This window comes from Sapajus apella, unplaced genomic scaffold, assembly GCF_009761245.1.
Source record: "Sapajus apella isolate SASKATOON/1434 unplaced genomic scaffold, GSC_monkey_1.0 scaffold61, whole genome shotgun sequence".
NCBI lineage: Eukaryota > Metazoa > Chordata > Mammalia > Primates > Cebidae > Sapajus > Sapajus apella.
Window position 1 is genome coordinate 5113362 of NW_022437001.1, and position 15731 is coordinate 5129092.

Genomic DNA, 15731 nt, shown 5'->3' on the forward strand with positions numbered 1-15731 from the left:
AATTTTTAATATATTGTCATATGCAGATTCTGCATTGACATTATGTCTGCTATGAAGAGGCCTCCCGAGCTGCTGCAGCAATCCTCCATAAAGACAGCGCACCTTTCTTAGGCCAAGGATGCACCTTCAGAGGTCCATGAAGGAGTTGTTATGGAAAAAAGGCAGGTGTAACTTTAGCATGGCTGAACCCTAAATCTAGATGAACACTTTCAGAGAGTGATACTTAAATCTTCCTTCCCTACTTCCCTTTCCTACAGGACTCTCAAACTTTTAAACTTTCTCTGTGTTATAAAAGCTTGTCTTCTGTTTTCCTTTCCTTCATCTCCAAAATTCTCAAAAAAAGATCCCACGACAGCGTCTCCATCTCCTCATGCTCACTGTGGTTAAGAGCATGGGTACTTAAAACACAGTCTTGGTGGCAAGTTGTAGTATACTGCTCTCTACCTCTGAGGCTTAGACAAATCCAATCGTGTTTCTTCACTTCAGCTGCTTATGCAAATGGGGACAATACCACCTGTCTCAATTCGGTTCTTGTGAGAAGAATAACAACTAAGGAAAAAAAGTACAACCTCGCTATTATCTACTTTGACTTTCCAACCACTAAACCCAATGGTTGCTTCTTGTTCCTCCACCAAAATGACCTTTCTAGAGTGGCTGACACAGCTGACTTCTTCCTCTTTGGAATCGCCCCTTATCTATTCCCTTACAACCATCCTCTCCTGCTTCTCCTCCTATCCCTCTGTCTTATGTCTCCATTTTTCTTCTACCTCTCTTCATCAAAATATAAGCATTCACAAAGATTCCATCCTTTTCTCCATTATCATCCTGTCTTAGACACTCAAAACCTTAGCTCACTAAAATAATGCCAGCCATCTCTCCTCTTGCCTTCATTCTATTTCTTGTATGTAACATGCCACTTACATTGAGAATATTCAGAACCAGTCTATATCCCTCCCAAACCTACTGCTCATCTTGTATTCTGCCTTGGCTAAAGGTCTCATCCACCCCGTCTGGGAAGCTTAGAGTCCATTCTTGCTTTCCCCTCTCCTTGACTTCCAATATCCAGCAGGTCATCAGATTCTGTTTGTCTGCGAAGTCTCTCTTCCTATCTATCCCTTCCTTCCATCGCAAACAGTCTAGTTTAAATCCCCATCACTTCTTATCTAAATGACTCCTCAAATTCAAGCAACCACCCTGCCTTACATCTTACCCTCATTCTATTCCCACCAATTCTACTCTCTGTCAAAGATCTCAAGACACACTCCCATCCAAATCTATCAATAGTACACGAGAGCCTACAGAAAGAACTAAGGCAAACTATGCAGCACGGACCTGGGGTAGGCAACAATCTGGATACAAGTGCTCACAAAGCATCTTCCCACATCATGCCACCCACTTACCACTATCAACAACATCCCAGAGTGCTAGGAGCACCCTCTATTCCAATATCTACCCTCCGGAGCAAACAGCAGGATTGCTTGCAGCCTTAGCAAATAGAGATGGTTTACTCCTAGAGCAAAAGGCTTGCTTGCTGGCCATTATAAAAGATTTGAGTTTCCTACATTCAGAGTTTCTCCTCCTATAAGACAACCAACTACATCATCCGTAGGTATCACCTGGTCATATGTGCAGTGCCCTTAGGAATCAGGGCTCAGGGAACAAGCACAAAATGCACTACTCTAGCTACTGACAGTAATACACTGTCCTGTGTCAAAGATCCAGGAATCTTGTGTCTTCTACTAGTATCCATGGAACTATGCAGAATAACTTGTTAACATGAAAGTAGAGTAAAATATCTGTCTTGAAGTTATATTGAAGCTAATCTTTAAGAACGGGGACCATATTTCTAATATTTTTCCCAATATCTTCCCTGTAAGAAATACCCCAAAAGTACAGACTAAAATCCATCTAACATGTGTGTGGCCAGGCATAGGTAAGTATTAAAGTAAGCTGGAAAGGATGGTACAGCTAAATAAATTTATTTTCAAGCTCATCACTTGGGTGGCTCAGTTTTAAGTACTAGCGAAATTTACTAGAATAAATTAGAAAAGAGACTCAAACTCAAGGCAAAAGTGGGGCATTGCTTTTTGCAAGATTCCTTTTCTTTCCTCTGCTACAGAGACGAAAACATCAGAAAAGGTCTAACAGTGTCTCACTGCTGCCATCTGCCTCTCCACCTCAGAGCAGCTACAGCAGCAGGTACTAAATCCCAGGAGGAGGAAGGCCTGTTTTTCGTTCTGGGGGTGTTTTGTGGCTTTTGTTTGGCTTCTGGGGAAAAGCCTGAAATAATCTGAAAGCTGTCACGTTCTTCCTGAGCCGCTGGCCTTTTTACTGCTCAGGACACTTTAATGCTCACATGTCCACAAATCACTGAAGGAAAGGAGGTTAAAAGCCAATCCAGTTCATTTTGCTGTTTGTTCAAAGAGCCACATGAAACTAACAGATAAAGTGAACTTGGATGATTTATTTCCCAATGCAAACTGCTATTAAAAAAAAAAAAAAAAAAAAAAAAAAAAAAACGAAAAGTTCCTCAATGCTCCTAGGGTCTTAAATCAACAATGGGACGACTTAATTATAATTGCCCTCAATTACTGGATTTATCTCTAAATAAACAACTCACACTTGCTGGGCACTCAACAAGCGCCAATGTCCTAAGCATTCTCTTTTAGTTCTCACAACAACCCCATGAAGGAGATATGACCCTTATTCTGTTTTACAGATGACAAAATAAAGACACAGCGAGGTTATATGGCAGAGTTAATAAGAGGTAAAACTGAGATTATAGTCAAGATAGCCTTTTAGGTTAATGTTTTCACCACTATGCTAACAGTGTACTATAAAGTGTCACAGACCTCATTAGAATGTGATGCAAAAACGTAGCGCCTAGCATGCCTGCTCTGCAGCACGACAGTTTAGTTCCACCGAGTTTCTTTGGTCTAAAAACATCTTCGGCACAACTTGAAAATATACCATTGTCATTTTCTGACACCTACCCAACCTCCAACTCCAAATATACCCAGAAGCAAGATGATTTATTGTAAGGATTGAATAAAGTCCTATGGATGTGTTAAAGAGGAGGAAAATCTATGAAATCATGGATAACAGAAAGAGAAAAGAAGGTTAAAGAATTCATGGGCTGAAAAAACAGTCACTGGACAACAGGAAAGTACTAAGAGTCCTAAGCCAAACCCTAAATCACGAATGAGTGGTAAAGGCAAGGTTTGCTGTCAGAGGAAGTATCTGCCCCTATTAATTTAATGCTACTACTCATTTGGAAACAAATAGTTTTGTTTTGTTCCAAAACTTTTCAAAGTTTCCTTAAAACAAATACAATTACTGATTGAGAAAATGAATATTCATTCCTGATTTGCCTGGATTTCGTGTTTCAATTTCGCATTTGCATTTCTGCAGACACCGCAAGACTCTTCAGCTCCCTCCCACAGAAGACTGTCCTCTATTTCCACCCACATTCACCTTACCCATTTTGATTAAAAAAGACACTGAGAGAGAAACTCTAGTTTACTTGCTGTAAATTTTCCAAGGACAGCTGTTCTTTATTTTCTTCATTGCCCTTGGAGATTTAAAATTAATGTGCAATTGGTAAAATACGTTTCCGGTTCACTTTGGGCATCTTCCTTTCCACACCCCAGAATATTAATACTGAAATTATGCATTGTAATCTTCTACCAGAGCCCATCTTGAGACCCCCATACAATTCCAAAGTGCTCTGGAGGCAAAGCAATCTTTTAGCCAACTTCGGTAGGGTTTTCCAAAAATCCAAAACTTTCCTTTGCAAAGGAAGATAAATTCGCTTTTACATGCGACAAAGCAAGGATTGTCACATCTTATATGTGGCTTCCTACTTCTATCCCATGAATTCACAGCTTTGTTACAATGCTGAATTTGATAATTGACAGCTTGCCTAGACCAACATTTTAATGCCATACTCTAGAAAATTAAAGTGAATATTCAAATTATCCACATATGGAAGATTTTTAGAGAAAAACTTCATAAACAAAAACGGCGTCCAAATTTAGTTTTAAATGGTAATGACTGCTTTAAAAATAGCAACTGAAAGATGTTTTTAAGCGAAAGAGTCATACTTTGTTTGTGCATATGCACCTAGGTGTCATGTAGGCCCAGAAAGAGACAATGCACTGCTCATGGGAGGTGGCTCATTTGTATTTACTCAAAGAAATTATATGTGTCTCAACAATTTCCTATGTGGGAAAACATTCCCTGATTCTCAGGTAGCTTTACACCACCTTTCCTCCACTGTCTTGGTCTTGCTGAAAACAAACATTACTGAGTAAAACAAAAATTACACTCCGATCTCTGAAACCATAAGACTCTTTCACACATAACATGATGTGCCTTTCTATGTGTAGCATATCACCTGCGGTTCAGAAAGGTACTGACATAAATTCATAAAGGAATGAAAACCAATCCTACATGTGAAAGTACAAATTCCAACCACCTACAGAAGAATAAATTCTTCTAATAACTTTAAAAATTGTTGAGACACATAGTATTACCAACATGGAATTTTAGTCAAATCTGAATACTCAAGCAAAAACAATTGCCTGTTGAGTGCTTATTATATGTCCAAGGCATGCCTGTATTTAGAAATGAGAAGAGGCAAGCAAAGGATAAATAAGACATTTTCTCCGAGTAAACAGTAAAGATCCAGAAACAAAGTAAACATAGAAAACATAATTTAAAATACCAAGCAATATAACTGCCAAATGAGGCGCACACACATTTCAAGATTAAAACAATGCAGGAGAAGAATGAAGGAGGAAATGAAGATAGACATTTAATGAATATCTACTATGTACAAAGACTCGTTCTTTAATCCTCACAAAGCTGGGAGGTAGTGTGAACAAACTTCCTTGTTTTTTCTTTGAAGAGCTAAGGATCTGAGAGGTTGAGAATACTTCCAAATGCTTATCTGATTGCAACACTTTGGAACTTAACCCTGACAGCTCCTTATCACTCAAAGATAAGGCAAACCCTTCAGCAAAGTGAACTGAGTGCCTGCCTCCCTCCATTTCTCCCTCCCTCTGCTTTCCACTTCTATGTTCCTCCTATCTTGCCTGATGACCCTGGGGTCCCAAATGCATCATATTGTTTCCAACATCTACACTTTGACCCTCATTCATCCCTCTGCCTAAATTCCTTCCTTCTAATGCCCTGCATCCTTGCCAACCTGGACAATTCCTCTTGCCCTGCAGAACTCAGCTCAAGAGTGAATGATGTCTCAGAGGTGCAGGAGGGGCAGGGGAGTAGACCACCCCTGCTGTCTTTTTCCCGAGATGCCCGCAAAGCAGACGACTCCATCGTGGGAGAGCTACAAATCGTGGTGGCTGCACAGTAATGTTTGCTTTCAGCAAGACCGAGAGAGTGGAGGAACGGTGGTATAAAGCTACCTGAGAATCAGGGAATGTTTTCCCACACAGGAATAAATGACTACAGGGCACCAGAAGCCAGACCTTAGACATAGACGGTAGGTGGGAGGGACTGCAGGTAAGGCAGTGGGATGAGTGAACAGGGGCTGCCACAAACACGACTGATCAGGTTTGTCGCGCATTCACCTAAACCGCATTTGAAATTGTAACTGCTTTTAGTTTCTGACATAACAAAACTTGACTGCATTTCACATTTTGTTATTTCTTTCCTCAACTTCACATTTTAGGATGGAAGTTCTACCTTACATCCATATGCTGTCATTATCCCAAACGCTATATGGCCCCATGACCCAGGGCACTCATAAACCCTACTCTCTCAGGAAAGCCCTTGTGGCTTCTTCTCTCCCTTAAAGGCAGAAGATTAGGACTTAAACAAAATTTACAAGAAAAAAAAAACAACCCCATCAAAAAGTAGGCAAAGGATATGAAAAGACACTTTTCAAAAGAAAACATTTATGCAGCCAACAAACATATGAAAAAAAGTTCATCACTGGTCATCAGAGAAATGCAAATCAAAACCGTACTGAGGTATCATCTCATGCCAGTTAGAATGGCGATCATTAAAAAGTCAGGAAACAATTGATGCTGGAGAGGATGTGGAGAAATAGGAACACTTTTATACTGTTGGTGGGAGTGTAAATTAGTTCAACCATTGTGGAAGACAGTGTGGTGATTCCTCAAGAATCTAAAAATAGAAATACCATTTGACCCAGCAATCCCATTATTGCGTATATACCTAAAGGATTATAAAGCATCCTAGTATAAAGACACACGCACACATATGTTTACTGCAGCACTGTTTACAATAGCAAACACTTGGAACCAACCCAAATGCCCATCAATGATAGACTGGATAAAGAAAATGTGGCATATATATACCATGGAATACTATGCAGCCATAAAAAAGGATGGGCTTATGTCCTTTGCAGGGACATGGATGAAGCTGGAAACCATCATTCTCAGCAAACTGACACAAGAACAGAAAACCAAACACAGCATGTTCTCACTCATAAGTGGGTGTTGAACAATGAGAACACATGGACACAGGGAGGGGAGCATCACACACTGGAGAATGTCGGTGGGTGGGGGGCCAGGGAGGGATAACATTAGGAGGCACACCTAATGTAGATGACAGGGGGATGGATGCAGCAAACCAGCATGGCACCTGTATGCTTATATAACAAACCTGCACGTTCTGCACATGTACCCCAGAACTTAAAGTGTAATTTAAAAAAAAAAAAAAAAAAAAAAAAGCAATATATGGGAAACCAGACCATGAAAAATAACAATGTCACATAGTATTTGAATAATTTTGGATAAAAGTCCTAGTAAAATAATTTGCTTACAGAACTAAAACTACAACAAGAAAAAGAGTTATCAGGTCACTATTAACAAACATTTGATCCTGTTCCTGGATCAGAGAATCAGATGAGGGGAAAAAAAAAAAAAAAAAGAAGAAGGAAATTATTCTTTCCACCTATTCTTAATGGATTTCTCATTGTCTAAAGGACAGACACCCAGCCATCAACAATTCTGGTTCAACAGATGTGGACTAAGCCCAATAATCTGCATTTCCAAGAAGCACCCCTAGTGCTCCTGGTATATCTTATGAAGTCTGTCATGACCTCTGAATTTCCTTGACATCCTTCATTACCCAAACTAACGCTTCAGGGTAAAATTCCTTGCAGAATTCCTACCGTCTCTATACAACCAACTGCTAAATGTGACTGGCACGATGACTTCGGCAAAATCATTCGGATGTGTCTGCACTATCCACCCCACTGCCAAACTTAAGATCCAGAATCAGTTACCTCACTTAGAAATACTACATCCTAAGCAGAACCCTGGGGCATCCCACGCATGACAACCTTTATTAGTTTTCATACGTACTTTTTGAATGCCTATTTCTTTGCTACCTGCTACCTTCTAGCATTTACCTAGTTCCTTTGCAATCTAATGCATATGCCTGATTACCTGCTTTTACCCTTTCTCCATGTTTCCTTCACAACCAAGTTTGTCTTTTCTCAGTCACTCTGTCTCTACATCTTTGCTGAGTTTTCTCTAAATGCCAAAATATACTTTCCTATCCTTTAAATCTGACAAAGCCTACTCCTAAAGACAGTCCTTAATTAACATCACATTTTTCCCAATCCTTCAACATGTACTCTGATTCTCTTAATGGGTGCAAATTGGTGACATTTTTATCATCTGGCATACTTCAATTACTTACAAATCTTTTGTTCTGTCAGCCACTAATAAATCAAGGTTTACATGTAACCAACCTTGAACATGTATCCCAGAGGCCTAGAGCATGGCTATGCACACCCTGTGATGCCTGAGTAAAACTGGTTAACTGACTGGCTTCTGATTAGAACTAGGGTTTGGCTATGTTAAGTCTTCTGCTACTGAGGGAACAAAAAGAACATTGTGCAATTTTCTTTGGGACTTCACTGTTTTGTCTGGATTTAGGTTGCATTATTTTTTAAAAGACATTAAGAGAAAAGCTCCCCATGTAGTGAGACACTATCAACATGAAGGTAACAATCGTGTATTCCATTTCTCCGGCACACAAGCCAACCCTTTCATTAGGACACTGGTCTTCCAAACTTTGCTACACATTAGAATCACCTGGGGAAATTTTTAAAATCGTACTTCCCAGTCCACATCCAATAGCAATTAAGTCTGGCTGACAGGGTTTGAGAGCCGGGCATCTACATTTTTAAGGCCGGGCACCGTGGCTCACGCCTGTAGTCCCAGCACTTTCAGAGGCCGAGGCAGGCAGATTACTTGAGGTCAGGAGTTCGAGACCAGCCTGGCCAACATGGTGAAACCCCATCTCTACTAAAAATACAAAAAAAAAAATAGATGGGCATGGTGCATGCCTGTAATTCCAGCTACTCAAGAGGCTGAGGCAGAAGAATCACCTGAACTGGGGAGGCAGAGACTGCACTGAACCTAGATCATGCCACTGCACTCCAGCCTGTGCAACAGAGGGAGATTCCATCCCAAAAAAAAAAAAAAAAAATTCTTTATTTAAAGATTCCAGGTAATTTCAATGTGTAGCAAAGTTTGGTAACAACTGCTTTAGGAAGTCTTTTAGCTCAGTATAAGAAAGCAGTCACTTCCTAGTGGTAGAACTGAACCATATTATTAACAAATATTTGGTAAATAAAAGACTAGTTGATGTGACTCCCACATGTGCCAAAACATCATAAGCAAACTACTCTATGGAAAAGCATGGTTTGTTAATTTATACTGATACTGTGGCAAAATGGAGTTTTTTGTCATATCAAAAGTAGAATAATTTCCAGATAACTGCCAGTCATACCCAGACCAAGATATATTAATATCCACAGGTCATATATTTATGTTTATTATAAGTATCATGTATATGTTACTTATGTTGTTCACTAAAAATGTCATCTTAGGGTACTGAGAACAACAGTACATTTTAGACATTTGTCTGAAGCCTTGCAAATACTGCAATATCACAAAGTTCATAATAGAAATACCAAACGTCATTTCCAAAAGAACATGTAAAGAAAGAGGTAAGGAGAATTGAGCCATCTTCAGCAGTTGGAGGCTAGAGGAGAATTTAGTAAAAGAGGAGGAATGAGTCCAATCTTACATAATTTCCTTTTTAATTCTTAGTTCTCTACAAAAGGTAAATATAAGAGAGTAAGGTGCCAAGAATTAAATAGTTAATACAGCAGGTGTTGCCTGGGGCCAACTCAATGCCAGAACAACGTGTGTCCTTAGGGACGCTTGGTCCTCTGCTCTAACAGCTACAGGCAGGACTAGATTCTCAGCATCCATGTGAGAGACGTGACACATAGTCTTTCTTTTCTCAGTCAGTCATAGCTTGGGCTACTCTGGGAGATGGTGAATGAAATTTCCCGGACTGGCTTACTCAACCTCACAGCTGCCGTGATGGGTCTGTGCCCCAGGTAGGCTGGACAACTAGGGAGCTGAGGGGTCCCTAAGTCCAGACCAGGGATGGCTAAGAGAAAGATAATGTGACCCACCTATGCAATTATACGTTTTCTAGTAGCCATACTAAATAAAGTAAAAGGAACCAAGTCAAAATGATCTTAACTGGCATAATGTTTTATCGTTTTTTCAACATGAGTTTACGTTGATCATAAAAACATTTTTCAAAGATCTTAATGAGACAGTTTATTTTTGTTATTCAGCCTTCAAAATCCATTGTATTTAAATAAATGTATCTCATTTTTTATACACATATGTTGTGATATAATGGAAGCAGTAAGATTATAAAAATATCTTTTGGTTTTGATACTGTAACCAAACAAAATACAGGCCTTCCTAAGGCTGCCTGATTGCAGGTTAACGGTTTTATGTTTTTTTTTTTTTTTACACTAAGCTTTTTTTTTTTTTTTTTTTGACACGGAGTCTTGCTCTGTCCCCAAGCTGGAGTGCAGTGGCGTGATCTTGGCTCACTGCAACCTCCCCCTCCTGGGTTCAAGTAAGTCTTCTGCCTCATCCTCCCGAGTAGGTGGGACTACAGGTACAAAGCACCACACCCGGCTAATTTTTGTATTTTTAGTAGAGACGAGGTTTCACCATGTTGGCCAGGATAGTCTCGATCTCTTGACCTCATGATCTGCCTGCCTACACTAAACTTCTAAGTGGGTATCTTCATCATCTTGGAGAAAAAGTTTTTTTGAATAAATGACTGGTTTAATAAATGCAACTTTAGGAAAGACCTCTGAGAAAAATTTGATTAATCTAAATGAGATTTTTATTTTCATGACCAAAAACTACTTGAAATTATTTCCATTCCTAACAATTTCAAAGCCAAATATTTCATTTTAAAAGTTTTAGTCATAATCCTATACCTTATATCAACATCCACAATATATACGACCTAATCTAGATTAAGACAGTATTTTGTCCATATTACTTTTTGAAATTCTTCAGTTAAAATGATCTCCTTTATTTATGGTAATCTGTCTGTGTCTATGGCTTCAGAGAAAGCTAATTTATGGCAGAATTAATTAAGTCAAAATCCAATGGAATTAAGGGTTAGTAGAATGTGAATAAGGTGGGAAGGGACCTTCCATATACAAGCCCCTTGTAAGTGGAGCTCACTTCACAGTCGAGCTGTCAGTAGAAGCAGCTGGAGGACACAGGAGAACCTAGTGGAGGAGACAAGTGGCCATGCAGAACAATTTAGAGAAGCAAGTACATGTCTTGTCTGCTTAGTGTATCCTGAAACACCCATGTCCCTAAACTGTGGATCTGTCTGCTGCCTCCAACACATCAGCTCAATTCTCAAGGAATCTGATGGGGAAGGTTCACGGTGCCTCTTCTGCTCTGTGGTCACTCTGAAGAATGCCATCAGGCCCAATTACCAGGTGGGGAAGACAGTTTCCAAATAAAGGAACAAGAGCCCCAGCTGAGAGCTACTCTACACCTGAACCCAAGGATGCTGATGTTCCAAGTGTGTATGATCTTGAATGGTGAAACAGAAACAATCAATTTATCATTTTTGATAACTTGAGGCATGTTTGTCGTGGACATTTCTGAAAGAACCACAGAGAATATGCTGAGAGATTCAAACACAGAATCTGTGTCCTGGCTCCCCTCAGTTCACCTCTGACCACCATTATTGGGAGGCAGATGTGCAGGCAAGCAAGGAATGGGATCTGGGTGTTTGCTAACTATCTGTTAATTATAATAATAAGGGGCAATTCCACTGACTTCAGAACTTGGCTTCCAGCCTCTAGGTTTGAGAAAAGAAGAGTTCCTCTCAGGCAGCACACGGTGCTTTTACCCTCTAGAAAAGTCCCCACGGCTATACTATACAGCAATTTTCCTGGATGTAGACACTAAAGTCACTCCCTTTTATAACACCAGCGATAGATTCCATATCTTTACCATTCACTAAAGTTTCTGCTACAGAACCACAGAAACTGCTCCTGTGAATCCAATTATTCATGTTCAGGCTTCCTATTTGTCCTGTGATGAATCTGGGCACTTGCCAGATCTCCAGTTTATCCTCAGCAAGGCAAATAAACTTTTGGCCACAAAAACAATTAGAGAAAAAGGGCTTTGTGCTCAAAGCTAAAAACTTTTTCTGGCTGGTGCAACCCAAGGGACAAAGTTACAGGGGAAAAATATGGAACATTTCATAAATCATACACATAAACTGAATAGATGGATTAAGAACAATTACACTTAAATAGTAAGTATTGTCACAGTAGTCTTTTGGGTTTTATGTTTATGTTTCCGTTCCAATAAATATGTTCTCGGCACTCAGATCAAAAATAGAAAAGATATGAAATGAAAAAGAAAAGGCTAATGGCTTTAACCAAACCATATGAAATACTAGTTTTTAAATAATGAAAATCATATTTAGAACATGAAAACAGGGATTCAAAGTAATTCTTCAATTAGATCTCATTAAATGCTGCTGGTCATTAGTCATGTAGAATCAAGAAGTGTTCAGTACTTGTTCATATTATATAGCAACTATTTCCAGCTCTCTGCCTTTTTTCCAGGCTCAATGCGGCCTCAGCCCCTGGAATCAAGTGATCCTCCCACCTCAGCCTCCTGAGTAGCTGACACTACAAGCACACACCATTACAGTCAGCTGATTTTTTCAAAAAAATTTTATAGAGACAGGGTCATGCTATGTTGCCCAGGCTGGTCTTGAACTCGGGCTCAAGCAATCCTCCCACCTCAGCCTCCCAAAGTGCTGGGATTATACGTGTGACCCACTGTACCCCATTGTCCTCTTCATTTTTAATAATAAGTTCTGACTGTTGATTCTTTTAAACTCTTATTTTTAGTCTATTACTCCACTGAAAGCAAAAGTTTCAGTAAAGGAAGACCTTTAGGAGAAAAAATACTCAAAAAGAAAAATACATGCTTTTTGTCTCTTATTTTTAAAAACACATTCAATACATCCAGATTCCAATATATTTATGTCATTCAATGTATATAACACTCCATAAAACTACATATACCAATCAGAAAGTCTTCTAGATACTAGATAGGTCTGCATCTGTTCAGGCAGAAATAACTATAAAACATGCCCTTTTGTGAAAGAATTTATCAAAATTAATAAGCATGCAAATGACACAAAGTTCTACCTAAGAAACTCAGAAAAAAAGAAACAAGAGTGTTAAGTGAGAGATACTAAAACGGAAGGGTATTTTTTGAAATTCTTTTGAGGTATCAGGATAATAAATTTGCCAGCTCAACTTCAGTGCAGATTGAAATGAATGAAAACCTGTCAGTGTGAACTGCCACTGTAAGAGAATGTGGGAATAATGGCTTTCTGTGGCATGGGTTGTTGCTATTGATGGGCAAATCCCCAAATAATAAAACGGCTTCTATTTCTCCATTACCCTGACACGCTAATTTCACAGGTGGCAGTCCCGTCTTTATAACAAAGACCTTGTTTGGAGAGAGAATGTGAAGGCAGTGCCTCACCCCACTAAGTCACCCAAAGTCAGGCTGGAATATAGAATATATGAGAGTGAACTAAATATTCAATTTATCCACACTTCACTAGATCTCTAAACAAAGAGACTGTCAACCTCCAGAAACCGCGCGTTTTGCAACGTTCACTATTTAGTTTCTCCAAAGTCTGTTAGAATGGCTGCATAGCAAAACAGCCCAATTTTTGCTTAGAGACTTAAAAAAAAAAATGCTTTGGGTTATTGGTCAGTGGAGGAAGTAGCTTTCCTTAAATTTAAAATGGAAACACAAACAACCCAAATATTTGTCAACAGGCGAATGGATAAACAAATTGTGGTATATCCATGTAATGGAATACTACCAGGCAATAAAGAGAACTCAGCTAAGTATCCACCAAACAGATGAATCTCAAAGGCATTACATAGACTAAGCCAGAGTCAAAAGACTATAAACTGCATGATTCCACTTGTACAAAAATGCTGAAAATTTTAAAAGGAGGCACAACTCAAGTGATAAAAAGTATCTCAGGAACAGGCATGGTGGCTATGTCTGTAATTCTAGCACTTTGGGAGGCCCAGACAGAACGGTCACTTGAGCCCAGGACTTATCACTGCACTACTACACTCCAGCCTGGGTCACGGAGTGAGACCTTGTCTGTAAAAAGTAAAAATTAAAAAGCACCCCGGCAGATACAAGGACCAAGGAGGGAGGCAGGAGCCAGAAAACCCTTCAGGCAGAAATTTTGTATGTATATAATAGTTTCACAACTGTGTATGTTTTCTATGTTTTCCAAACTCTTCAATTTGTACAATCAGTGAATTTTACTGTCTGCAAATTGTACCTCAATAAAGGTGATTTTTTTTTTTTTTTTTTTGGAGATGGAATCTATCACCCAGGCTGGAGTGCACTGGCACGATCTCAGCTCACTGCAACCTTTGCCTCCCAGGTTCAAGCAATTCTCCTGCCTCAGCCTCCCAAGTAGCCTGGATTATAGGCACTATCCCACCCAGCTAATTTTTATATTTTTAGTAGAGACAGGATTTCATCATGTTGGCCAGGCTGGTCTCAAACTCCTGACCTCAGGTGATCTGCCCTCCTCAGCCTCCCAATGTCCTGGGATTACAGGCATGAGCCACTACATCTGGCAAGCTCATTTTTTAAACAGGGACCCACACAACAACGGAGGATGGAAAGTCTTCAGAATGCATCAACAACAAGGGATTACAATGAGTTATATATCGCTGCTGATTCTTTTAAGGATTCTTATGATCTAAACTGTATGCCCCTAAAATTCATGTTGAAGCCCTAACCACCAGTTTCTCAAAACATGACTGTATTTAGAGACGGGAGCTTTAAAGAGGTGATCAAGTTAAAAGGCGGCCTTTAGGGTGGGCTCTAATCCAATAGGCCCTTCAATATGTAACCCAATAGAAACTTCACCATGTAAAAGAGACACCAGAAACGTGCATGCACAGAAAAAAATGGCAATCTGAGGACACAGCAGGAAGGCGACCATCTGCAAACCAAGGAGGGAGGCCTCAGAAGAAACCTTGAACTTGACGCCTTGATCTTGACCTTCCACCCTCCAGAAACAGTAGAAAATAAATTTCTATTCTTTAAGCCACCAAGTCTGTGGTATCTTGCTATAGCAGATCTAGCAGACTAAAACAATTCTCATTTCAACACTGACCTTACATTTTAATACATAAATAAAAAGGAAAATCCCACATTGTCAGAGTAAATGAATAACCCTTCTGATACTCAGAATGAACATTCTATATTAACATATTTCATTTTATAACACTTAAATGCAAGAAGTATTTTTAGAGACTTTTAGATTTTACATACCTATAGCCTTTCATGAATGAAATGATTCAATCATATTACCTCGTGTTTCAACAGCACTGATGCATTTTCTGATAATTGTGAACCCCATCTTATCCAACTGTGCACCTAGAAGAAACAGTTTAAAACATTAAGTGTACAATTATTTACCACATTTCTCTTCCTTACAAAAATAGGAAAAACTTATTTAAATCCAATCTAATTTTTATTCAACTATTAAAAAGCTAAAGGCAGCTGGGCACAGTGGCCCACACCTGTAATCCCAGCACTTTGGGAGGGCAACGGAGAATGATCACTTGAGCCTGGGAGTTCCTGACCAGCCTGGGCAACATGAAGAGACCCTATCTCTACTAAAAATGTTTCAAAATTAGCCAGGTGTAGTGATGGGTGCCTGTAGTCCCAGCTACTCAGAAGGCTGAAGGAGGAGGACAGCGTGAGCCCAGAAAGTAGAGGCTGCAGTGAGTTATGATCATGCCACTGCACTAGACAACAGAGCAATACCTTGTCTTAACAAAACAAAACAAAACAAAAAAAGCTTAAGGCTATGTATTCCTTATTTAAATAATATAGAAATTTTATATTTAATAATATTTTTTATTTTTTTCAGATCGAGTCTCATTCTGTCAACCAAGCTAGAGTGCAGTCTCGGCTCACTGCAAACTCCACTTCCCAGGTTTAAGCTATTCTTCCACCTCAGCCTCACAGGTAGCTGGAATTACAGGTACCCACCACTACGCCCAGCTAATTTTTTGTATTTTTAGTAGAGACAGAGTTTCCCCATGTTAGTCAGGCTGGTCTCAAACTCCTGACCTCAGGTGATCCGCCAGCCTTGGTCTCCCAAAATGCTGGAATTATAGGCATTAGCCACTGAGCCTGGCAGGAATTTCATACATTTAGAGTACTTCCTGAAATTGATATCAGGATATCTATTTACCAATAATATATAAATTTGTATTGTAAAATAATAAA

General features: G+C 39.4%; 1 protein-coding gene across 2 annotated transcripts in view; it reads right to left on the reverse strand.

Moving 5' to 3' along the window:
- ARHGAP10 (Rho GTPase activating protein 10) overlaps nt 1–15731 on the reverse strand; it is a 329689-nt gene that overhangs the window by 133850 nt on the left and 180108 nt on the right. For both annotated transcript variants that reach the window (XM_032246542.1, XM_032246543.1), the window contains exon 13: nt 14805–14870. In XM_032246542.1, coding sequence (XP_032102433.1) covers nt 14805–14870 — 66 coding nt within the window. The remainder of the gene's footprint in view (nt 1–14804; nt 14871–15731) is intronic.